Source organism: Gallus gallus, chromosome 3 (genome assembly GCF_016699485.2).
Source record: "Gallus gallus isolate bGalGal1 chromosome 3, bGalGal1.mat.broiler.GRCg7b, whole genome shotgun sequence".
Classification (NCBI taxonomy): Eukaryota; Metazoa; Chordata; class Aves; order Galliformes; family Phasianidae; genus Gallus; species Gallus gallus.
In genome coordinates this window covers 48,272,269-48,298,751 of record NC_052534.1, presented here as the reverse complement: position 1 = coordinate 48,298,751, position 26,483 = coordinate 48,272,269, and the positions used below count along the sequence as shown (strand labels likewise).

General features: G+C 39.2%; 1 protein-coding gene across 9 annotated transcripts in view; it reads right to left on the bottom strand.

Annotated features, from left to right (window-relative positions):
* PLEKHG1 (pleckstrin homology and RhoGEF domain containing G1) overlaps positions 1 to 26,483 on the bottom strand; it is a 130,963-nt gene that overhangs the window by 26,785 nt on the left and 77,695 nt on the right. For 7 of the 9 annotated variants that reach the window (XM_025148936.3, XM_004935612.5, XM_015284268.4 and 4 more), the window contains 2 exons: positions 24,329 to 24,868; positions 5,559 to 5,659 (listed from right to left, as the gene is read on the bottom strand). In XM_025148936.3, coding sequence (XP_025004704.2) covers positions 5,559 to 5,659; positions 24,329 to 24,748 — 521 coding nt within the window. In that variant the 5' untranslated portion in view covers positions 24,749 to 24,868. Of the gene's footprint in view, positions 1 to 5,558; positions 5,660 to 9,322; positions 9,558 to 9,754; positions 10,063 to 24,328; positions 24,869 to 26,483 lie in introns of those variants that run through there. The other 2 variants (XM_046939107.1, XM_004935613.4) reach the window with 2 other exon arrangements.

Sequence of the window (26,483 nt, the reverse complement as noted above, 5' to 3'; positions counted from 1 at the left end):
GCTTTATGAACTCATCCCACTAGATATGCAGTCACTGTAGTTTTCTATCTGGAGGCAGAGAAGCACCCTAAGGAAACAGTATTCCCACATTCATAAATATTCAAGTTATTACAATGGCCATGGATTGCTGATCATATAAAGTTGAGTGCTGTCCTTCAGACTGTCAGCTCTTATATGATATGCACAGTGCTGTAGACTGAGAGTTGTTTATCTTGTACTCCAACTAACACATTCAAGTCAAACAAAATTTAAAACATGCCCTGTCCTATAAAGATTTTATTTGTTCCAGGAGTTTGACTTAACTGAGGTGGATGAGGAGCTAGTCTGAAAAGCACAGATGAGAAGCAGAGATGTATTACACATACAAGAAGGATGGTAATAAGTTCACTCAGGAAGTCTTTTCTACATTTAGTGGGTCTCCTCACTGAAGAAAGATGGTGAGCCAGGAAAATGTTTTTTGAAAGGCAATATATAAATCCTACATGCAGAAAAATAAAACCTTACTGAAAAAAAAATTACATTTTTGACATGCCAAACAGGAAATGAATTCATTATAACAGGAGCAACTCAATAAGGAAGCATGTTCACTATCGTATGAAATTCAGGTCTTGAAAAACTATTCAGTGAAATAAATCGTTCAAACAGAAGAAGAAAACCGCAAAGGTCACTCCTTGATCTTAATATTCTTTAGTCTTAATGAAAGATGTTCTCAGAATACTGAGAAAGAAAAAGAATTTTCTCTCAAATGGTTCTGTGATAAACCATTTTTCTTTCTCATCAGATGACTTTTCATTTAATGCTACTTTTCTAGTAGCGTTCCAATTCACAGCTGGTCCCCTGAATGTATTTTGCCTAAGTATTGCTTCGTCTGTATCTAGGGAACTACCCTTTCCTCCTCTAAGGAGAAATAATTTCCCTGTGTAAGTAAGAAAAGGAGTAAAACAGAAAAGTTTCCTGACTTGTTCTTTGCTTCTGTAATTACTGGAGGAAGGAAAGGGAGAAATCACCAATCATTCACAATGAACAAAGACAGACAAAAAACTTAGGTTCAGCGGTCACTAAGCCACTTTATATAAAAACAATTTAACCTCCACACCTCAAATTCTCCCTTCATCAGAATGAGAATAAAAATATGACCCTTTCTTAATAGCCCATACTCATGAAGCTCATTAAATTAGAAAAAAAAAAAAAAAGTAGCCGTAGCAATGCTGAGCATAACCATTAATTATAGTGATGTTTTCCACAAATGAATTTTGGAAATGACGTCAAATACACAGAACATGCTCAGAGGATCCCTGTTGGCCAGCAGGCAGACATCCTGATGCTTTAGAATACGTAGCGTCTTGGTTGCCATTTTATTCCCACTTGCCTCTTTATATATTGTATTATTTTTCCTACAGAATATGGTTAAAGTTGCACTTAAAGATTTCAAATATTCATGCAGAGAGCCCCAGTTTATGCAGTAAATATGCCTGTAGCTTGTGTTGTCAGTGCAAATCTATGATGTAAGGGACGCACTTAGGAGAATTTTGTTAGCTATACTGCACTCTCTTTTGTCTCATCTGGGTGATAAGAATGGGATTGGTAAGAGCAACCTGTCACTGCATAATATAACAAATCTGTCATGCCCAGGAATCCTGAAAATCTTAACTGTATCTTTGTAATACCATGTTGAAGTGTGAAAGAGCAAGCTTATCATTCTATATCTAAGTACCTAATAGTAAAAATGGTAGCGAGAAAACAGATGTTTCCTTCACCTAGATATTGAGATGCTTTGCACTTTCCACAGACAGCAACACAACTCTTGACAACTGTGACTTGTGTATGCCAATAGTCAAGGCAAGAAGAGCACATGAGGGTATATCAGTGGAGGAATGCGATGCTCTTGCAGATGAATCACAAACAAAACTCAGACTGAAGCATGCCATAAGTGCTACCGCTGTTTCAGATCATGTACTGAGTTTTATCATTGGAGTTGTTATGAGCTGGAAAAATCTGAATCTGTACTCATTTGAATCATCATCAATAGCTAATGCTAATACCTTTGAGATGAGAGAGGTAACAATAGAAAGACTAACAATTTTTCACGCAATAAATTCATTCTTTTTTCAAGTCAAATGAGTAAAAGTCTCATTACAATGCCATTTATGATGTTCTGACCTTTTGGAATATGAATCATTTTGAAGACAAGACACTTCCCTTTCAATTAAGCCAAGTGAGACTTTTTTTTTCATCTTATTCATTAAATATTATCACCACACTATTTTAATACAAGACGCAGAAATTTTTCACCTTCCTCTTGATCTGAATTGGAGAAAAAGAAAGATGATCATGACAGCTACATCAGACAGGCAATTCTGATAAAATGGAAGGAATGAAAAGATGCAGGAAGGGAACAGTATTATTTGTCCTACATCCATGACAAAGAACAGTTGATGACCAAACATGGTGCAGTCTAACCATAAATGCTAAAGTAGCAGCATTACCAAAAAGTTTTATTCTCTCCATGCCTAACAGAGCATAGCATTAAAAGTTAAAAGGGACAAAGCAATTACAATCTGTTCTTCATGGTTGCATTGTTTGAATAACTCAATTTTCTAGATTTTTCTATAACGAATCTGAAAGGTTCAAATTTTCACTAAAAAGAAAAAAAAAGAGAGAGAAATGTAGCCTTGATATAATCTAATGGATACAAAAATTCAGTGGCCAAAACTGTTTTCTTTCCACTAAAGAAAGCAAAACCCTTTTCCTTTAAAGGTGAGCTCTTGCAGGTTTTCTGAAGGCTCTTCCTAACAGAAAGTCAACAGCTGCCAGTACAAACCTCAGCACATAGAGACTACTAGCACTTGTAGAGAACAGCTCTGCACAGTACATGCATACTTCAGTAGTCACTAATTACACAATTTGTGTCATCAACGAAGGTTTTAGTTTGGCCTATCTTATGATCAGCTGGGTGTTGATAGAAGGACAAACCTTACACAAGTTTCTCCACAGAGTTCCCATTTCAGAATGAAGTCACGCTACTGGGTCAAGAATTTATCCTAAACTGACACTGGAAGGAACCTCAAAAGGAGAGGCCAGAGAAGGAAGGTAGCAAACACTGGCTTAGAGGACACTTCTCCCTTCCAAATAAATGAATAAAAGTGAGGCAGCTTTTCCTAACAGATGCAGCAGGACTGCTGGAATATTATCAGTAACTCTACTTTAAGAAATGGCTTTCCATAAAGAAGTCATAGGGACAAGACCAGCAGTTAGCATTCCAACCGTCATTTCTGTCCTTCAGTGCAAGATGTAAAAATCAGAAAGCATGTAGTTGAAAGAAATTCCCATTTACTGAAATGGAATTTCTCGTATCTACACTGACCACAAAAGCCCAACACACATTCAATGTTGACAAAAACAAGTTAATTCTAAAACCATGAAATTGTGCTCACAAAAAGCATTTGAAACTAACAAAGGACTGCCAAGTGGATCTTTTTCAAAGGTAAAGATAAATAAAGAGGTTCTAGAGTATATTTAGGACCCAGAAGGAACATGACAAGCTTCATTCCGGTAGGAGGGAACCTAGTCTTGATTCTATATTAGGATGCACAGTAAGCGTTGATTCTTAAAAAGCTTACTATTTCCATTTTAACTCAAGAGGCCTGAAATATATCAGTATTTTATTAGAGGCTTTGAATGAGTCTGAACAATTCTAACATACAATCCTTAAAAGCACTCTAGGTTTCTTTTTTGTTGTTGTTCTCTTCTTTTAACCTCAAAAAATTCTCTCTTTCTTTTCTTTTGGTAACTTAAAGATACTTTATCATAATAAATCATACTAAAATGTAATTTGATTAGGTAGCATTTGTAACAATGCTGGTATAAATGTCCCCCTACAACCAAGCCTGCCATTTCTCTAGCTTTTGAACACTCAGAAAATACAATGGCCACATTTTGGCCATTATATTTTTATTTTCCATCCTGTGACCACTGGGGAAGTGGTATCATTGCTCTAAAACTCACAATCAGGCTATCACTATGTATTCTCCAAAGTGTTAGACTTTCAATCAAGTCAGAAGTTGTATTTGAAACAGGACTTGGCAATATACTTCCTTGAAGGTCTGTTTTCCATACTTTGCTATAGATCTTTTAAACTTTAAGAAATTATTTTAGGCTTCATCTTTGTCCATAAGTTCTAAATAGATCCATCCCCACTCTTCTGTTTGATACTGAACAGCAATTCCCAGCAGCAGAAGCAGCAGAAGTTTAAAACAGCTTCCCGTTACGATAGATAAACACTGAAGAAGCTCTTCAACATGAGTCTTCCACTTTGGAATTTTCTTTTGATTCAAGGAAATTATTTATTGTTCTTCAAAGGTCACAGTAGTTTGGGGGATCATCTGTCAACTACAGTAAAGATAAGGCAGCTTTTACAGAAGTAATGGGACAGAAGACACAGGATCTTCATGCCATTTGGTTTGTTGAATTGATTGAATGTTCAGGCTTTTCCCAAATGCTGAACAAGTTAATTGTTTTTACAGAAACAGATAATTAAGTCTAAAGTAGCAGTAGTATGTTTTTAAAAATGAAGTTCCCATCAGTCTGACACGATCTGAATCCAATTATAGACGCAAGAGAAACTTTACTTCAAGTTTCCAATATAGGCTAGAATACTATATGCAGAGTTTCTGAGAAGGGTGATAAGATACTTAGCAAAAAAGCTCAATAAAAGGAAAGGTACTTGAACACATTTCTTGATAAATTATTTAATGAAGTGTCTAGCAGTTTCATAGAATCATAGAATTGCTCAGGTTGCAAAAGACCTTAAAGATTATCAAGTCCAACTGCAACCTAACCATACTACCCTAATTCTAACAACCCTCCACTAAATCATGTTCCTGAGCACCATATCCAAACAGTTTTTAAACACATCCAGGGATGGTGACTCAACCACCTCCCTGGGGAGCCTATTCCAGTGCTTAACAACTTTTTCTGTAAAGAACTTTTCCTGATACCCAACCTAAACTTACCCTGGTGCAACTTGAGGCCGTTTCCCCTCGTCCTGTCACCTGTCAGCAGAGAAGATACCAACCCCGCTCTCACTGTAAGCACCTTTCAGATACTGGAATAAGGTCTCCCCTCAGCCTCCTTTTCCCCAGACTAAACAGCCCCAGTTCCTTCAGTTTGAAGTGTTACAAAAGTCATATGCATAGCAATATACAAAAGGATCTGATATAGAAGGAATAAAATACTTCTCTTTGGTAAAAGAAGAATGTCATTCGTGGTAGTCTTGCATTAGGTTTTTCTGGGACAGGGAGCAGGTTAGACTTATATTTATGGAAATAGCTAGCATGAAAACAGAAGCAGTAGGTGAAGAACACACTTGATTCACTTACTCAACAGCTACAAAATCTGGTTTCAGTAAATCAACCCAGCTGAGAATCAGAGAAATACCATTTCTCAATTTATATATATATTGGCTGCACTAAAATGATAAAAGAAAAATTGCTTGGTTTGCTCCCTCCCCATTAATGCAAGATATTGACCCACTTTCATTTAGTTAAACATCAGTTTACCTGTTGAAAAGGTAGATATCTCGTATGTTTCCAAACAGGGCTGATCGCTCTTCAGTCCCCAGGGGCAGTTTGGATTGATCAGTGATACAATCAAGGTAATCCTACAAGAGAAATGAGAAGGACCTGTTCAGACATTTCCTCCTTTTCTAAATCAGTAAATGGAGTGAACTTTTATTGTACAAGATGAGTTCCTTCATATCAGTTTCACATTATTATTACAGTAAACCTTTTAGTATCCTCTCTGTGAACAGTCATTCTATTATGAAAGGTAACAGTACTTACTTGTTCACTGAAACCAAGAAAATAACAAAAGACTGAATGCTAAGTTATAGTCCTAAGATTGGACAGCCAACATTTCTCTTGCTACTGATACACAAATGTATTCAGATGTCATTTACAATGATGGCTTAATTGATCATTTAACTGGCTCAAAGACAAGAACAAAAGTCAAGAACAAAATAAGGAATGAAGAATTGAGTCTCAGTAACAGAAAACCTATATAATCAAGAACAGCAAGCATGGAAGAAACGTGCTCAGAAAAGTAAACACTAATATATTTTTTTAACTATAGTTGAAAAAGCAATGCATATTTTGTAGAGAACAGAGGATCTCAATGTATATGCATACATGCAATTTAACCACACATACAGATACATTGCAAATTACACTGGTGTATACAGTTAATAAATATATGCTTTCACATTTATAAAAGTGTCTTGCGCAGTGATGTTAACTGGATAGGTATAAGACAGCTAGGAAAAGATCAGGTCAACATTGTTCTAGCAGAACAACCTTCCCATATTTTCCCTCATCAGCTCCCAGAGCATCACCTTTCAACCCATTGCTGCTACAGTGTTAAGATTTTCTCAGCTACAAGCAAAACAAACAAACAAACAAACAAACAAAACCATTGGGTTTTTCAACTAACTTCAGCTCATAAAACAAGAAACCCAATGTGCTGCCACATTCACATGAAGAAATTCGGCTGGAGGACGGAAAACAATAAAGGAAAAGTGAAAACAGCTGAAACAATGTGAAATAAAAATAAATAAAATCCCTTATCCTGGGATCAGACAATGTAGTGTGGCAACCTACCAAAAGCAACATAACATTCCACTGCGCTCCAAGGAAGAAACCCTGCAAAATGTCAACTAGACCATGAAAACCTCTAAGATGTAACAGTGCAGAGTCATAAAGAAAAATATTGCAGAACACATACACTGGACACAATTTATTCTCTGTAAATCCAATGAAGTTAAAGGGTTTGGATCAGCCACTGATCTGGCCTTTGGATTTTAGACACCCTCACAAGGAAGGTTATGAATTCAAGTCTCCAGCACATATTCTGTGCAAATGAGATGGAGTCAGCAGAGTTACAGGTCCTAATCCTACCACTCAGTAATCCATACTTGGTATTTGCTTACCTCCAATTAAATCTAGCTCTCATCACCACCAAAAAGTCCTAGAAAGTCATCTACTCTCTTCTCTGATGGACATCTGTACTCTACATTCTTTCAGGCTTGTAGTCCAGGCCTGTGCCTGAAATATGTTTGTGCAGTAAGTCATTGGAAAAGCATCCCTGCGGTCGCCTGAATTTTTGGTTGGCTTTTCATTTACACTCAGAAGCTGCAATTGAGTAAAATGAGGCTGGCGGGGTTGCAGCATGTAGTACATTAGGTCAAATGCAGAAGTAGATGATAGATTCAGGGCTATTCCAGTGACAGCAATAAATAACTTTTTCTGCCCACTAATACAAATCCACATGTAACAGCAAGGAAAAGAAAAACTGCAGTGAAGCTGTGATCATCTGAAAACATTTGAGCACTGCAGGGCACTGGAGCATCCTGAGCTGGTGTGATTTAGGGTGTTGAAGAGAAATGGAAATCTCACAATAAGTAATTCCATACAGTCTGTTTATTATACGAAGAGGAATTCCTCATTCATCAGAATAGAAGGAGCTTGGGTTTCCTCAAGGCAATAAATAGTCCAGAGTAATTTATTTTCCAGTATTGTGGACAGTTTTATAAGCATGATCTTTTGCGCTCCTTTTATCCTCTCATCCCAGTTTTTCTCCACATACGTATATTCTTTTCAATCCTCTCTTAGTTAAAAATAAGGAGCCAGGCACTTTCTAATGCTCCTGCCAACAAAAAGCCTGCAGGTGCTTTGGCTGTTCTCCAGTGCTCCATGAGCGTGTGCCAGGATCAGGTTATATCGCTCACCCACAGCCTGCGCTCCCTGCTGCAAAAAGTTCCCCAGGACTGCATCTCAGGCCCCCTCCCTTCCCAGCATCAGAACAGACACAAACTGGAAATGAATGGTTGGGGTTTTTCTTGCTTAGAGCAAAAGTAGCCAGTTATTTGTTAAATATGCTTGGGTTTCAGAGGTACCTTATGTCTCACTCATGCTGTTAGGGAATCACCCAGGTTTAGGGAGCTGCTTTCATGTTTTAACTTTCTGATAGTGCTAATGTCACTGATCTGAGTCTTGATCAACAGTCTGATGGTTACAGTCACACTGCTGAAGGTGATAGCAGGTGCCAGGGGCTAGGCCTGAACCACTCGTGTACAGCAATCCCAGCAGCAGGCCTGCAGGGCTCTGCGCGTGTGGGGCAGGACGCTGGCTGCTCTTCACAAAGCAGCCCGACACATTCCAGCACAGTGCGGCAGCACATGGCTTGCACTGGCACAGCGAGTGGGTTATATTGTTTTATAGAGTGTATGTGCTGTCATAAAGGCTTCATGAACTCATCCAGGAAACTGAAGCACTATCAGCATACAGCCCCTCTGCAAGGACGCCAACGGGAGATCAAAGCTTACCAGCCATGGGGTTTTTCCTAATTATTTCTTAGTATATGGTACTTTACCCCCATGGTAGTCACTGCAACCTCCTGCAGCATATCAACAGCTGTTATCATCTGAAGCCATAATGAAAGGTCTGGAGCTATGAGATAACAGGGCAGGCTGCAGCTGTAATGACATGGTGCAGAAATCAATGAAATTTATCGGAACAGAACACTAGGTTTATTCGCTTTATTTGCTCCTTGTCATCATCTACGGAGCCTCTGTCAGCACTGAATGATTTGTTTATAACCTTTGCCTTTGCCAGCATTTTACTGCCTCTCTGCAGTTACAGCAAAACATTTAGCTTACTTTATAGGAGAAACAAAAATAAATGCCAGTCTCCTTAGATTGATTTACGGAGCAAGGTTTGCTCTAATAGCGTTGCACAATTTTTCCACACTATTTCCTGAATCTCTCCAAAAACCAGAAGAGTCTTGCCAAACAGCTCTGCCTCCCTTGCTGAGTTTGACATTCTCCCCATTTGTCTTTCATCACACCGAATCTATCGGGAAGAATGTCTGCTAGAAGCTTCACATCTGACAATCACCTCCTCCCTAATCACTCGAGGAAGAGATCCAGAAGAACGAAATGATGACAACGCTAACCTCAAAGGATAAAACAACAATCCCATTAATTGGAAATGAGAGAAAACTGTCAAGAAAAGAACAAAATGAGCAAAAATTTCTTCACACATTATATTATTTTTTCCGTGACTGAAGTTCAGAAAATAATTGCAGACTTATGTGGAACATTTTCATCTAGACACCCAGATTTTGCCTTGGAAACAGGTGGACACTTAGCTTTAAAAACAAAATAAAAACAGAACAATAAGCCAGAAAATAACATAGTAGCATTGACGTTGCATTTTAAAATTAGTAATGTTAATGGTAGTGTTAAAAACTGGGGTAAAAGACACATTACCTTGTGAAATATTTTACCGGTCCCACAAGAAACATATATACTATGAAAGTTTCTAGTGCTCCTTCTACAAAGCTGAACACTGCATATATTGAAATCAAAGATAAGCACAATTGTCTGAAGAGTAATGCTATTACATACACACACCATTACCAAAAGGCACATATATGAAACACTAAACATTTAAATAAATAACCTTCCAAGAACATTGAAAGAAAGAAAGAAAGAAAGAAAGAAAGAAAGAAAGAAAGAAAGAAAGAAAGAAAGAAAGAAAGAAAGAAAGAAAGAAAGAAAGAAAGAAAGAAAGAAAGAAAGAAAGAAAGAAAGAAGGAAAGAAAGAAAGAAAGAAGGAAAGAAAGGGTACTTATCAAAACTCCAGGAGAATCTTGTGCTGCAGCGGGAGGAGGTACATGCAATAAAAACATCAAACTGGACCTAAATCCAGGGAGCGCAGTAACATCAGCCCCCATTTTCAGGTATTTCCAAGGTTTGTAATACCAGCAAGGCAACTCGTTCTCCTAGATGATATATCAAACCCATGGGCATGTACTTGGCTTGACTGCCCTCTACCCAGCACAGGTGCAAATGGCACAGATCAGATGGTCAGACATGAGAGGAGCCACTGATATGCTCCAGTAGCCTGAGCTGTCTGTGTAGTGCTCCCACACTACTTTGAGGAAAAGGCTGCAGGCCAGAAGGAAAATATGACACAAACTGGATCCTGTCTGTAGCATGCTAGCTAGAGCCACACTTAATCAAACCACAGCTGAAGACAACACTGGACTATTGCACAACAGAGTAATTGCTGTAACGTGCTCCACGCTGCCCATTACAGAGGTAATTATAATCTGTAGCAGTGCCCCTTTTGCCTGATTTTTTCTATTCCTTTTTATAGTTTACTGTATTTACAGATTCATCTGAAATGTACAGCAGCACTGTCTAAATGCATTATAGGTGGAGAAAAATATATACTATCCACAACAGGTGGCCAAAAACACTGAATGCTGGTCAAAGCAACTCGCTGCAGCTCTTCTCAATTACTGAAAGAGCAGCTGTAACCTGCAACCTGAAGGTGCAGTTGTAAACAATATATACAGTGCTTTCTTGACTTGGTTCCTTTGGCTATATCTGGCTAAGGACTCAGAAATTTAAATCAAAACCAACTTCTTGCCGTATCAAAGCCTTCTGTCAAGATTTCTCATTAAAACACACTCATAATGGTCATTATTACAATCCCCTTCAGCGACGGAAGAAGACAAGTCCATTGTTTCAGCGCAGGTCTCATAATCTGCAGTGATTTACCTAGACACATCTGAAATCATCCTTCTCTTCTATGAATGCAAATGCTTGCTCAGTTGCTCTCCCAAACTTTGCCATTTTAAGCCCTCATCGGACAGCCTGACATGCTCCTACTCGGAAAAGCAGAAACTCATACCTATCAACATAATTAGTGCCCTTAACCTTCTGCTTCAAGAGCTTCTCTGCCGAAGAAGTAGAAGCTGCTGTGCTTCAATAGATTGCCAGTACTGATTTAACAAAGAGAGGAGTAACTTTCCAAATGCTTTTCCTTCCGTCAGTGAGAATTCAGTAGCCATCAGCTGGTATCTCCATCTCACATGAGAAATAATACTATTATCTTAGGCTGTAAGCAGCACAATCATCCTGTTGTACAGTAGGCTAATACAGCTGAAGACTCACATTTTTCTAATAGGAATGTTTGACTGACAAAACAAAACCTACAACAACAACAACAATAAAAAAAACCAAGTTTTTAAAATTTTTGCTCCAGTCATTGCCAGTAAATCAAACTTTAAAAAAAGAATTAAAAAATGCTTGCAATGTCCCTTATGTAGCTTCTCTACATGCAAAACTATAATTCAATAAAGAATAAAATTTCTGTGAACATGTCTTTCCAACTTCTACTGTAAGTGGAAAGAGCAGATTTTATTTATTTATATTATTCCATTTTTTAAGGATATCAGAAGCTTGAAAATCCTCACATGGACCAAAGCATGTACAGCTCCTGTGCCCCTCCTGTTCCTCTTCCCCATTCCTTTTACATTCCCCAGTACCTTGAACATAAATCTCCACTTGACAGTGCCAGCAGAGAAAGCCCCGCTGCTGTGGGAAATTCAGCCCCTCCAGAGCTCACCTGTGGGCTCTCACACAGCCACCAACATTCTGGCAGCGTCCTAACCCTGCTGTCATGGGAGAAGGGTTAGGAGAATGCGTGCCACTATCGATAGCCATCAAGTCTCTGAAAACTCCCATGTTTTATATAATCTGTTCGTTTGCAACCTCACTCCCTTTCCTATTTCCAGGCAGAGCAGCAGTCTCTGAAGTGGCAGGATGCTGCCTTGCTGACATCAGTTCTTGTTCCAAGCACCATGTGGATGGAGGTGGTGGAGGAAGCTGTATAAGCTCACTTTTATTTATGACTGGCTTCCTCTGTGCAGCCAGTTTGCACAGGCAGTCAGCTCACAGCCTACAGATTACAGCAATAAAGCCGGCATCATGATCCAGTAAGATGACACCCCACAGACTGCGTGCAGAACGGGCAAAGATTGATGGCAAGAGAGCACTCGTTAGAACATGATATGAAGAAATACTAAAAATAGAGAAGCACATTTCAGTTTTCTTTCCACTGTTTAACATTGTAGGGTAACATGATCACAACAGACTTTTCCATACATTTTCCACAGTTAGGGGTCTGCAGAATCCAATGCTTAAAGAGCATTGCATCAACTTAACTACCATCTACAGAATAATAATTTTTTTTCATGTAGTTGTTCTCGAGCAAGTGACAGATTTTCAACAATCAACATGGCTCCCTCACTCACCTTACAGATATAACAACACTGCCTCATTTACAGATACTACGGACTGGAAATAATGACATCTTGCAAGTCCTATTGGCTTCTTCTGCATGCATGGAAAGCAGCAGAGGGAGTATAAGTCAGCCAAAATTAGCAGCGAGGAATTTCTGAGTCCTAACACTATGACTTGCACCTCTAAAATATGATCGCTCTTTGGTTTAGATGCCACTGAGCAGTTGTGCCTGTGTAGAGCACAAGCGTGAACGAGGCTGTATACAAAGTCTGAAAACTTCTAGAGCATATCAATGTCAACAACACAGCAATCAGGAGATCTAGTTACAGGACCTCAAGGACAGACTGCTTTCATGGATTTTGCCTTCTTACCAGAAGTGAATATTTGCTTGAATGAAATACAATCACAGTTTAGTAATGTTCCCCTGTTCAAATGGAGGTATTTCATGCCAAAATTTCCCACCCTAAAAAGACACCCTGGAAGGCAGCCTGTCAATTACATCAAGGTGTAATTTGATAGAGGTACACTAAAAGCACTCATAAGACAAAACTGGGATTCATGGATCATGCACAGACAAGTCCCCTGAATCGTCCATCATCTGTAAAGATGCTATGGGTAAGCCACTGGGAACAGAAACTCATATGTAATGCCACTTATATTCTTCACCACACTAAGTTATTGAAGTTGTAACCCATTGATTAAAACTACGTTCCATGTTTATCTTCAGATATCAGCCAGCATCGACTGATAAATCACAGCTACAGGAATTTTGCCCAGAAGCTGCCACTGAGAATTGCTACTCAGTGGTACAATAAGATGTAAATTCAGAGAGCAGATGGAGATTATGGGATGATAATAAATGTTATAAGTAATTAACTAACGTGTCATTGAAGAGCAATGTGAGGCCCCCGCCTAACTGTCTTCCTAAAGATAAGAGGAAAAACAGAAGAAATAAACTACGGTAATGAGGACAACAAAATGAAAGCATTAACTGGCAATTAGGACAACAAACACTTTGAGGTCACTAGGCAGATGAAATAGGCACTCTACAAACTTCTATATCTAAGGCTAGAACTGAAGAATGACATCATCAGAATAAATCAGCAGCAGCATTGAATAACCTAGTGTTTTTTCTTTTTTCAGAAGGTACCATCTAAAAATGTGCAATAACTCTAAAAATATATATTAATATGTCTCAAAGTTCTTCAGGATATCTACATTAATTCTCACAACAGGGCTTACTTAGCCTGACTATAACTTTATTAAGACAGAATCAAGCAATGCACAGAAATTTTGTAAGGCACATTTAGTCTTTGAAGGTCTGAGCCACCTAGAAAAGAAACCTGAATGCTGGTAGACTATTGTCCTGTTATGTGAACTTCCCCCCAGTTCGTAAGGCAATTTTTTTAAGGAGTTCTTGATATGTTTGCAAATTAAATGAGACATTCCAGAAGAGAAATGTTAATTTTAAAACACAAGAAGGGAAAGTGCAACTGCTTGTTTTCCCAAGAATGAAAATGCAAAGCCAGCATATCAGAGAAAATGTGCACACATCCTAAACACATATTTATCCTAACCTTGTTAACAACATATTTCCCAGACTTAGGGATGGATTTTATCAGTAACAAACAATTAAATGGAAGGTCATAGCAGTGGGTGGATTGCAACTGAAAATTTAAGACAGTATTTTACTTGCATAATGGTCTTCTCATGAAACCACAAAAAATTGCAGCCAGTGACACACCTTAGCGCATGGGAGTGGTGAAAGGGAAAAGACAGAAAGTGCTGTGTAGTTTCTTAATCTTTCACATGTAAAGAGTATGGATTAGTAGAAGAACACATTCCACTGACAAGTAATATTTAATAATGATGGTATAACAAAATAAAAAGTGGTCAAATATTTTCATGGACCAGAAGAAAAATGGCAATAATCAGTAATTAAGATTCCAGAAACTCTAGTCTGAGTGCAGATTCAGTAATTCATTTCAATTTAAGATATCACTTTCACATTTTGGAATTTTTTCTCAGAAAGTCCAACCTTTCTGCAAAAAAAAAAAAAAAGCATCATCTTATCAAAGCACTTAAATATTTACTGAAAACAATGTGGTTTAAGCAGTGCTCCCTCTCCCATGCCTCTCAGTTCTGACCTACTCCTCCTATCTGTGCTATGCACCCTCCTCAGACTTGCTTGCCCAGAGGTGCTGCACTGCTTTTCAGAGCTCCCCATCACCGCTAGCGAGCAAATGGCAACCACAGGGCAGAGGTTAACTTTCTAAATTACAGAAGAGCTCTACTCACACCACGTAAGAGTAATACAACCTCACACTCGAGCCTCAGTATAGATATAAGAATGAAGTTTCACACTCAGGATCCTTTTGCAGACCACCCGTGCTCCTAAACCACGCATGTAACTACATCTTCTTCTTACCTTCCCCTACCAAAAGGAAAACAATAGAATTTTCCAGAACAGGAAATCAACTTTCTCCATTTAACCTATACTCATTTGCATTTATAAATCACATAAGAGGCTACAGATAGCAGAGTCAAGCGATATACTCACTGCTGCAAGAAAAGGACTACAATAACAGTTGCAGGGGCTTTTCAGCAGTTCTTCAGCTCACTGACACAGCAGCAGCTATCTCTGCTCATCTTCCACCTAGAACCTAGAAAAGACTAATTGTCTTTACAGCCATTTCTTTTATTACCACAACGTAACTCACTCTATTGCTCTGACCTGCACCATTCACAAAGTTACAGCTATGCATTTGTTTTGTCATGATGCACATAATCCTGGCCATACACTGAAGGCCTGTCCCAAAAAGTTTCTACAGTCTCAGTGTAAGGTAAGAGCTGGATGCAAAGTTCAGATGCAGAAAACAAAGGGCAATGCTGACATTTTATCCAGTGACTTTTAAATACTCAGGAGCGTGCTGAATAAAGAACATTCATGAATATTACTAATATTACTAGCAGAAATAAGACTGAGTAATGATAATGCAACCAAGAAAAAAAAACAACACATCCATATATTTAATTGTGGCTTTGAATACTTTGTATGATGTTAGTACACAAACACCTCCCTGTTCCAGTTACAATATAAGCAGCTCCCTTTCACCACTGAAGTAGTTAGCTAGGTTACTTCTGGTTGTTCACAACTCCACGTTCCTACTTTACAACTATCAAACATCTTTTTCTAGAGCCTAAAATCATTATCACAGGCCCCAGAAAAATGAGGTTTTGGGTTTGGTTTTCTTTTTGTTTGTTTGTTGTGTTTTTTTTTTTTCTTTTCTGGGTATGTATGATGCCACAAACATAGCTGGCAAAATATTTTTGTTCAAGATCTGGGAGTTTCAGTAACAACTTCATCTAAAACTATTTAAGATACAAACGTGAACAATTATTTGGATACTTCCATCACTTTAGGTTGCTTTAGGATGGCTCACATTCAGGAAGCAAGAAGTCCACTGGGAAAACTGGATGATCCTACTGCCTCAGACGAAAGAAGTCTGATTAACCATTTCTCCAGGGTACGCAGAACAGCTGTTTACATCTGGTTGGTAATGTACCCAGTGTTTCTACTACATATTTCTTCTTTCAACAGACTCCAGTGGGAAAAAAGGTCTTGATTTGCAAACAGCAAATTCAGAATCAAAACAAAACATAAAAGCTCTCCAATACAGCTGGATAAACATTACTGACTCAAAGAAGTCCTCTTAGATATGTTTCAAGATAGTCAAGCACAACTTACTTTCTTTCAGCTATCATATCTAACACTTTCCTGGCTTTTAAACCTTGCTGTCCCTGAGGAGGTCAATCAGAATTTGACACAGCTCTTCCTTCATGGATGAAACAGAAGCAGTGGGAAAGTTCACTGGCTCAGAAGGATATGAAATATTAATCACAGTTAAAAATATCACTGTCATCAGAATGTTTGTTTTGCAGGTAATTAAATTGCTTATCCAAATTTTCTTATGGCATTAAGGACCAATTCCAAGTCAGAAGGAACGGCACAGGTGATAAGCAAAAATGAATCTGGATTTAAATTAAAGCCATAGCAAGACAAATTTCAAAGGAAAAAGAATCTAATTCTGAACATTATTGTTTTGCTTTAAATCTAAACTGAATGTCTTGATGGGCTCTGCAAACGGTCCCACAAAGGAGAGCCTTTCTCATAATCATCATTCTATAGATGACGAAATTAAAGTACACTGCTTAAAGATAATGCATCCATCAACTATTTTCTTCCTTTTGTGCTGGAGATTAAAGACAAACAGATGAGGCATGCTAGCAATCTTCACCAAACAGACTAGACTTCCAAAACTGCGGTGCTTATACATAAAACTGAATCACAGAATCAGCAAGACTGGAAAAGACCTCCAAGATCATCTAGTCCAATCATTCCAAATACCACCAATATTTCCCAACTAAACCATGTCTCTTAATATATCTAAATGTTTCTTCAACACCTCCAGGGATGGTGACCTCCCCATCTCCCTGGACAGCCCATTCTAGCACCTGACCACTCTTTTGGAGAAGAAATTGTTTCTAACATCTTAGAATCATAGAACTACCAAGGTTGGAAAAGACCTAAAGACCTCTAAGATCATCCAGTCCAACAGCCCACCTATCACCAATATTTCCCACTAAAATATATTCCTTAGTACAATATCTAAGTGTTTTTTCAACACCTCCAGGGTCAGTGACTCCACCACCTCCCTGGACAGCCTGTTCTTGGCTACATGGGATCCCTGCTGGCTCATGTATAGACAAGTGTCAACCAATACCCCTCAGGTCCATTTCTTCCACACGGTCTACCAGCCAGTCTGCCCCAAGCCTGTAGCGTTGCCTGGACTTGTTGCCTGGGCCAAAGTGAAGTATATTTCTCCTCTGCTTTACAGTCACTGATATCTTACACTAACTTCTGGTCTTAGTGAACTGGGGGAAAAAAAAAAAAAATCAATGACTGGCTAATTGTGAGACCACACATCGTTTCCTATAGTGTGTGAAACAAAAATGATGAAAAATTCACAATTCTATCATTACTGCCTGCTATTTACAGCAGTGCCTTAAAACTCAGGTTGCTTATACAAGAGAGACCAGTATATCTTCTCACATCACAGTTACTTTCTCAGTAGTCTTCAATAATCTTTCCACTGAAGTACTTTGAAATTTCTCACCTAGAAATGTCAGAAAGGGTAGTGCTGCTAAGAACAGCCTTTTTCTTTTTCGATGGGTGCCAGAACTCTGTGCTGCAAAACAAAGGTACTCTCCCCGTAACATCTTCACATGCAAGTGATATCAGTAACACAAATGTATTGTCCTCAGGCATGTAAGTCAGCAGCCACAGAAAAAGGTTTCAAAGAGAGATTTTAAAGCATAACATTGGAACAAACATTTGCAGTTTCATTAGCAACATCATGATTCCAACCTAAGAGGAACTTCTCTTAGTGCACAACAACACAATGCACAAGCAGCAGTGTTTTTACTGTCACTATCAAGTAGCACAGCACAGTCTTCAGAGCTGTGGGTTTAACTAATTGCCTAAAATGTAGGAAGAAACATACTCTAAATGCAGAGACAGGAAACTTAGAACAATAAAATTTCGATACCGACTTCCTCCCAGAAGAGCCTCCCTTAATCATTGGTGCCACAGCACTGTCTGCAGCAAACATCAATATTAATCCTTGCCAGGCCTCTCCTTGTCACACAAAAGGGACATAACTTTGTCAGACTTGCTCACCTTGAAGCTATCCCTTTCAGAAGCCTGCCTCCTTGCTGAGATGCTTCAGAAGATATCAGAAAGAGCATTCACCTAGGACTTTTTCAGAAAGAATTGAAAACACACTTTTCTGCTCACGTTGAAAAATTTTGGTGACTTTTCTGATCCAAGAAGCACCACTAGGTTGACTAGCAGGGGCATGAAACATGCCCTTTCACCTCAAGCAGGTTCTGTAGCAGACTGGACCATAATGGAGACTTTGTTCAGAGAGCATGATTTTTGCCATTGTAAAAACCTCCCCATAGTTGAAATTATATAGGGGTGAGGAGTGAAATCTCTCAAACACATATTTTCACAATAGGAAATTTTTGCAATGGTCCTTTGTCTGTTTCAGCTCCATTTTCCCTAGGCCTTAATCCACAACTGCCATTGTACAATGCTACAAGCCACATTTAGTTCTGCTCCCCTGAAGAAAGACCAGGAAAAGATTGTTACTTTTAGTCTCTTAAGTCTCAGTGATCCCTTGCAAAACATGTGTCATGTGGAAGTATGCTATGTAGTTCCAGGACAAAGGCGACACAATAGAGTCCTACAGAAAGTTAAGAAGGAGAAACAGGAACAAAGCTTGATGGACACTGGGAGGTGGAGACTGAATGCCAGCATAATTTAGAAGTCAGAAAAATTAGGAATAATGATGAAGGTGATGCCAGAAGAACAGAAAAAAAAATAGTGAAAAGCTGAGCTTAGAGGAGAACTATGCTAGATCTGGCAAAAAGAGTATGACAAGCTATTTGAGTGCATCTTCAGACAAGGCAAGAGGACAGCAGGGAGAGATCTGGAGCCAGAAAAGGCTGAGAACATTGAAAACAGAAAGATCAAAAAGTGATAAATCACATGAGGAAATGAGACAATATGGGCTGATTGGGGACAAGAATGGGATTATAGAGAAAAGACTGACGACAGATGACTGGGAAGACTGCAGGTGGAAGACTGCAGAGGAGAATGGGATTTTCTGAGTAAAAATGCTTGATTGAGGAGTCTTCAGTTTAAAAAAAGTGGCTGGGGAGACGGTATGGAAACACACACACATGAAAGAAGATTCCCACACTGCAGATGCAGTTCAAGATTCCTGAAGCTTATCCACCATTTGTATCAGTTTTGTAACACGTTGACAAAGCTTCATTCTCCTCTAGTTACAGGTTTGTATAGATGCCAGCAATTTTTTAATAACATTATTTTAATGATATGAATTCTTATATAAAATATCTGAGGTTCATGCAATGGACCCAGATGTCCTCAACAGGCTCATATCATCATGCGAGTAAATTGGCCGTGTATAGCCATTTTCTACAGCTAAAAGCATTTGTACAAATCATGAATATGGGCTTCTAACTTCTATGAACCAGAAGAACAAAATACTGAGTTTTATTACAAACTCAGGGGAAGATTTTACTCAGGAAAAAAAAAGAAGTTGCTTGACTCTAAATGAAGTTTATGTATATTCTAACTGAACTGCTATTTGAAAAAGTAAGGCTGGATCCTGAAGAGGAGAAAGTCTATGGGTTTCACCCTGACCAGTACACCTGTCAGCATGACATAAGCAGGAAGCCAAAGTATCCAATTTCTCTTCCTAAACTTGCCCAAAACATGCTTCAAGCTGTACTAATTCAAAATTTTAATTACTCTTAACAGATCATCTGATAAAACAAACCAAACAATGGAAAAGTTTTGTCTGTCCTTGTTACAATACTTGCCTGTGCAAGAATCACAGCAGCATTCCTGAAAACAATAATAATTCAACTGTTTCCCTAGGTCAAACACAAAATTGTCGTACTGGCTAGAAAAATAGTTGCTTTTAAGTATAGGCAGCCCAAACTGTGTCTGTACAGCCTCCTCTTACTCATTCTAAATCAATGAAATACTTCAATTAAAAGAAAGCTGGAGAACCTCAGCAGATCTCCAGCATCACATAAAGATCATATTAACAACATCATATGAAGCTGATTTCCACATCAATCTGACAATTTAGCACAGAACAAAGATCATCTGCATATTCAAAAGCAAATTGAAGTTTATGTCTTTGTAATTTACTTTAACAGTGGGTCAATGAAATCATCCAAAGGGATAAAATTCTATTTCCTCCCAGTCGCTCCGTAGTCTTTATGTTGAGCACGCTTAATGCTTGATCATGTTGTAAAGACTATGCAAGCTGAGAAGACGCTTCCTAAAACACTATGCTAAGCTAACTCTTAATGAACAAACTTGGAGTCTAGTACTATGCATCTTATCCTACATGCAATTTCATATAGTCCATGTTAATTAAACATTTGTCTATGACTAACCCTAGAAATCACTTCCAGGCTTGTGAAGGACACGGAGGTAATTAGGGGGTAGCTAGCACGGATTCATCAAGGGGAAGTCATGTTTGACAATCCTGATATCCTTCTATGATGAAAAGACTGGCTTGGTAGGTGAGGAGAAATCAGTACTCATTGTCTACCTTGATTTCAAGAGGCTTTTCAGCACCATCTCCCTTTACATCCTTCTCAGACAAGCTGTTGATGCATGGGTAGACAGAGAGATGGATTGAAAATTGGGTCCAGAGAGTCACAATCAAAAGCACAAAGTTTAGTTGGATGCCAGTAACTAGCAGTATATCACAGAACTCAATACTGGGTCCAGCACAACTCACATGAGGAAAGGCTGAGACTATCCAGCCTGGACAAAAGAAGGCTTAGGGAAAGGCTCATCAACAGATATAAATTCCTGAAGGAAGGGTGCAAAGAGGATGGAGACAGGCTCTTTTCAGTGGTGCCCAGTGTCAGGACAGCTGCCAAGAGGCAATGGGCACAAACTGGAAAACAGGAGATTTCCTCTGAACACCAGGAAGTACTTCTACGATGTATAGGTGATGGAGCACTGGCATAGGTTGCCTAGAGAGTCTGTGGATTCTCTTCCTTGGAGATCTTCAGAAGCTACCTGGATGCGGTCCTGGGCACCCTGCTCTGGCTGTGCCTACTTGAGAAGGGTTTGGACCAGTTGGCCTCCAGATCTCTGCCAACCTCATGCAGTCTGTGATTCTGTGTAGCTGTGAGTTGATCCTTTCACAAATTAACATGGCTAGCACGATGGGGCTGCACTACTACAACACTTTTCATATCTTCTTGCACAACATCACAATTGTTAATGTGTGTTGAAGTATTAAAAAAAAATCCAAAAAAACCATGATCATGCATCACAAACTTGCTCTGCTCAACACATTCAACAGATAATCAGAGGGTGAATTCATAGACATGAGTTTTAAAACCTTCTCAGTTGTAAAGCAAGAACATGTTTCAAAGTGCTGGAAACAAATGAGAACATGCTCCTGTTAAGTATTTTCTCATTGTCCACAGAGAATGTAGCACCAGCAGACCTCATTATTGAGGACAAAAAGTCTGTCCCAACAGTTCTCAGCTAGGAGCAGAGGGCAATTAAAATAGTACCTATTCCCTTCTCCCTTTTTGTCTTCGTGTCAGCCTCAGTCTGTCTGACATTTTTTCAATTGTTGCCTATACTTGGGTTGTCTTGTTTCTCCTTCCTCGCTCCATCAAAAAAAAAAAAAAAAAAAAAAAAAAAGCGGGGGAGGAATCCACACTCCTCTCCTTACTATTATTTTTAGACAGCATAAGCTGCTGTATTGCACCCTGCTCACCACCAGAAGAGTGTTCCAGTTCCACTCAATTCATATTCCTCCCATCAAATTTCCACTTCTTTGGTTTTCACTTATTTCCTCATATTGTTACTCCTCTAATGATTTATTCTCTTCACTTAGCACTGTTTCTTTTGTTTGCTCTTTCTTCCAACGTCTCCCACCTTCATACTCCCATACACGTGATGGGCAGTACATGTAATTCAACCTTGCCCAACTCCCGTTTTCTCATTCTCAACCCATTTCCTAACCAGCTGCCAAAATTTGACCCAAGTTTATCTGGAAAATAAGACAGATTGAGCTGTTTCCCTTCATCTTAGTTTGGCTCTGCACCAGTCATCTGACTGCCAAACTAAATGGCCTCAAGTCATAGACACCCAGATAATCAAATCCTCAAAGGCTACAGCACTTCTACAGATGTCTGTGGAGGCTTCCCACCCTTTTTACAGCCACCACCCTTGGATAGGTGAATCACTGCAATATTGCTAAGGTAACATAAGGAGAAAGAAATTCGGAGAAACTTCGACAAATGGGCCCCTCCATTACATGCTTCCAGTCACATCTCCCTCCCCTGAAACCAAGTGAAGAACATGCACAGGCTGAGGTAGCTGAATCCCCACTCTTCTCACCATGTAGGAAAGAGCTCCTTTGAAGCCCTTGGATCCTGAAAACTTAGTTAAAAAAAAAAAAGCTGTGCTGCCAACCACTCCGTCTCTCAAATAGCTTTCCAGTGCCACACAAATCTTTCAAGATTTTTTATTTATTAGATGCTGTAGAAAATACCCTTTGGCACTTCAAAGGTGAATGCCTCAAGTTCTTTCATAACATCAAGAGCATTTGCCTCATTTAAACTACATCTACTGTAGTTATGCTTCAAAAGTTTCTAGCAAGCATTTTTTGGCCTCCCTATTTCTAAATGGAAAATCTGTTTCAAGATTTTAATGATGGCTACCTTTTTCTCAGGTTGTATAGTTTACTGAATAGGAAGAACAGTGGGGGTTAAAGTTCCCAAAAACAGTGGCACCATGTCTGGGGATCAGTGACTGCACATATATATGAACTTGCTTCTGTAACACATGCAACCCTTAAGGCTAGCAAAATGAAGCTCTGGTCACAATTACAGGTAGTGAAACAGCAGCAGATACAGAAACAAATAAAACCCTAAAGAAAAAGATTCCTTTGTGAGACTTTGCAAGGGGAGGGGTATGCATACAATAATTGCAAATTGTGTTTGTTAACAAAGCCTAAAAACTTTTTTCCTCCTCATTCTAGCCTTGATTGAGCAAAGGGCTGGGGCTTGGCAGAGGTATCATCTTCATCTGACCAGTATTTTTCCTTTTGCAAATTAGTTCATATATGTACATAAAGCCATATATTCTACAAACAGCGCACACACTTCCAGAGAAATTCTTCTTTGTGGGTGGTCATAACATGCGCACATAGGCTAAGTATGTGGGCTACAAACAATAGCCAAGGGACTTCACTGTCATCTTTAATAGCACAAAAGAGCATGACTAATAGGCACAGTTGCAAGTCTGTGGATTGACCAGAACAATCCACGGAAGGACTCATCCCTATTTTACCCTGTACTAGAGAGGGAAAACGAATGGTATTATTCAGCTGGGGGCTGGACAAAAACTTCTTCACTGCTAATACATGCTACAGTTGCCACCCATTCAAAACTGATATTAAAGAAAACATTATTCCTTCATGTAACAGCCAAACAATAGGGTTATCCAGTAGAAGCACATGTCACATTCAATAATATAGGTCAAGGACTTGGAGCGAACAGACTGCAGCTGTGAGCAGCATAAAAGGGAGACAGAAAGGCAGGAAAGAACTTGCAGAACTAGAATATGGGAAGTGAGAGGGGAGGGCTGACCTGGGGAACTACAGGCCAGTGAACTTCACATTTGTGCCTGGGAAGATCATGGCACAGATCCTTCTGGAAGAGATGTTAAGGCATATGCTAGACGAGAAACTGAACAAAGAAAGCCAGCATGGCTTCACCACGGGTAGATCATGCCTGACCAATCTGATGACCTTCTGTGATGGAGTGAAGGAATTGATGGACATCGAAAGCACAACCTGGAATTGTGCTAAGTCTTTGACATGTCCAACACCACATCCTTATCTCTATACTGGAGAGATACGGATTTGAAGGCTGGACTACTCTGTGGATAAAGAATTGTTTGGAAGGACACAGCCAGAGGTGAGATGTTAGAAAATTTTCTAGGGTGGTGAGGCAATGGCACAGGTTGCCCAGAGAAGCTTTGGGCACCCCATCCTTGGAGGCATTCAAGGCCGGGTTAGATGGGGCCCTATGCAGTCTGATCTCATGGGAGGCAACCCTATCTACATCAGGGGGTTTGAACTGAGTGATCTTTAGGGTCCCTGCCAACACAAACTATTCAGTGATTCTATGAAAGGAAAAGTGAGATTCTTCAGATAAAACCTTTAAAAGTGCAAACAAGCTGTCTGCTGTTTTCTTCTTGCTATATATTCCAGCACATAGATTTGGTTTTCCTTTTTAATTTTTTATTTTTTTTTTGTAAATGTTACTGCAGAGAGTTTGCCACTACTCACTACTACCATCAGCTGCAGGATGGTTATTTCTTCATGAAGAAACAACAGCTTAAAAAATCTTCATCTAGGTCACCACTAGTAAATGTCAATTCCATTGTAAGGTCTATTCATCCTGCTGTGAGATCAAATGATATAAAATGCTGCACTAAAGAACAGTTAACACAATTCTGATCAAGATCCCTACCTTCACAATGCTTTTCAGATCCTGCACATACATCCTTTCTGTCTCTAGGATCTCTTGGACAACTCTGTCTACGTAGAGGAGCTTGGGACTGGTGGGCTCTGTCACCAGGGACATTGCACAGTTTTTGCCTGCTCCTTTTGGTTCTGCCTTCCTTGGAGTGCTTAACTTTTTTTCAAGGCTCTCCTCAGGATCCTCTTGCTCTGTAGGGATATTCTTGCGTGGCTTGTTGCTGGAAAACCTTCTGGCTGGGACTAATTCCAGCTTGATGGCTCCTGCTTCTTTCTCCTGGTTAAATAGGCCCAAGTGGCTGTTTGAAACTAATGTCATCCTGCTTCCAAAGGAACAGTGGCTGTCCCTTGAGGAGGCAGAGGAGGAAGTGGAGCTAAAGCTGACAGGACGGTCACTGTCTGACAGGTCCATGGTTTTTTTTTTCACAGCAGCGGAAAGGTCTGCTCTCCTTGTGCAGATCTTCTCCTTTTGTCTTGGAGTCAAGGGCCTCCGTCACAGCTGGTAAAACATCTAGAGGTAAGTGGAAGTTATCTAAAAAAATAAACAGAAAAAGCGATTTTAAAATTGTTGCTCCATATAACCTCACAGTTGACAACAGGCATTTTTAAAGCTTTGCACACAAAACTGGGACAAATCATTTTTTCCAGAAAAAGACGACTAGAATAATATGATTTGGGGATAGCTGTAGAACTAACACTTTTTAGATGGTGGTGATACCCCACTGGAGGCTACTGCATACATCCAGAGTACTTCCAGTTCATGTATATACCTCCGTCAGATCCCTTCTTGGTCTCATGTGCTATGGTGCTGGGCTTGGCATTAACATGTGCATTCTCCCATGCTGAGCCTTGACAGAGATATGACTCAAATATTTTCCTTAAGGTTAAAAAACTCCATTGGGAAGAGATCTTTCTGTCTCTAAGTTGAGAGCTGACCATGGCTTGGAGGCTTTGGAAAACTCAAGGATTGTGTCAGGGATACCAGACATTATCTTCCATTTTGAATACTGCAAGGCCAACACAGTCAAACAGAAACTAAAAGCATTTGCCATTTACCAGCACTGCAGCTTGTACAGAAACAATAAAACCAGAATGATTTTCCAGTGAAAATAGCATAGCTTTAAAAAAATAATAATTCCCACAGGAAACAGCACTGCCAAATACTACTGCCTTCCAGTAGGAATATAAGTTTTTCTGAATCTGTTCAACTCAAGCCAGAACATTACCCCCTTTTGAACTGACCAAAGCTGTTTTTCAAATCAATGCAATAACAAAATAAGATGTCTGTCTTCCTGTTGGCATATTGAATCTACTTTCTTTTTATTGACCATATGTCCTGAAGGACATTTTCTGTGATGCAGTGCAGATTTCTCTCTGGCTAAGTTGTGTGCAGTGCACCACAAGAACCTGCAAAAGCAGTTGCACATAAATTGAACACCTGGAGGTTTCCTTTCAGCAAGAAGTGTTCATCCAAAAGACATGTCTCAAACTCAAAGAAGTTTGGAATATCTGCCCTGTGAAAAACAAACTTTGTGGCAGTGTAGGAAGAGAAGCAATACTGGAGGACTGCTTATGCAATTGCAAGGGAATACTGCTTCTGCTGCAATCATTCCAAAGCAAAATTCAAAGCAAACAAACATGACCCCATTTTGAATGCACAGGATTATATTTGTATTTAATACCACCATTTTAGTGATGGTAATATTGGCTTTTTGTTAAGGAAAATTATTGCCCATAGGGGTAATGTGTGGAATTGACGTCAAGAACAATTTTCTTGTTATACAGATCAGAAACTGTCCATTAAATTTAAGTGTAATTTGACACTTCTGTCCCTCTGGTTTTGTCTTCAGGGGTGAAGATCTGCAGCCCTTCTTTATGTCAGGTTCTTGCATATTTACAGCACATAATCAGCACAGAATCGAATTTTCTAAATTTTCTTGAATTAACCAAATGAAGTAAAAGCTCCAAAATAAAATACAAGGCAAGAAATCTGGAAAATATTTAAAACTGAAGAATGCAGTGAAGTTCTCTTGTTTCAAAATGGGTACGGACAAAGGTGTTTGCCTTCCTACTGCTTGCGATAAGAAAGTATGCATTTTCGATAAGAATGCATTTTTGCTATCAGCTTCAGATCATTTTTCAAGTTC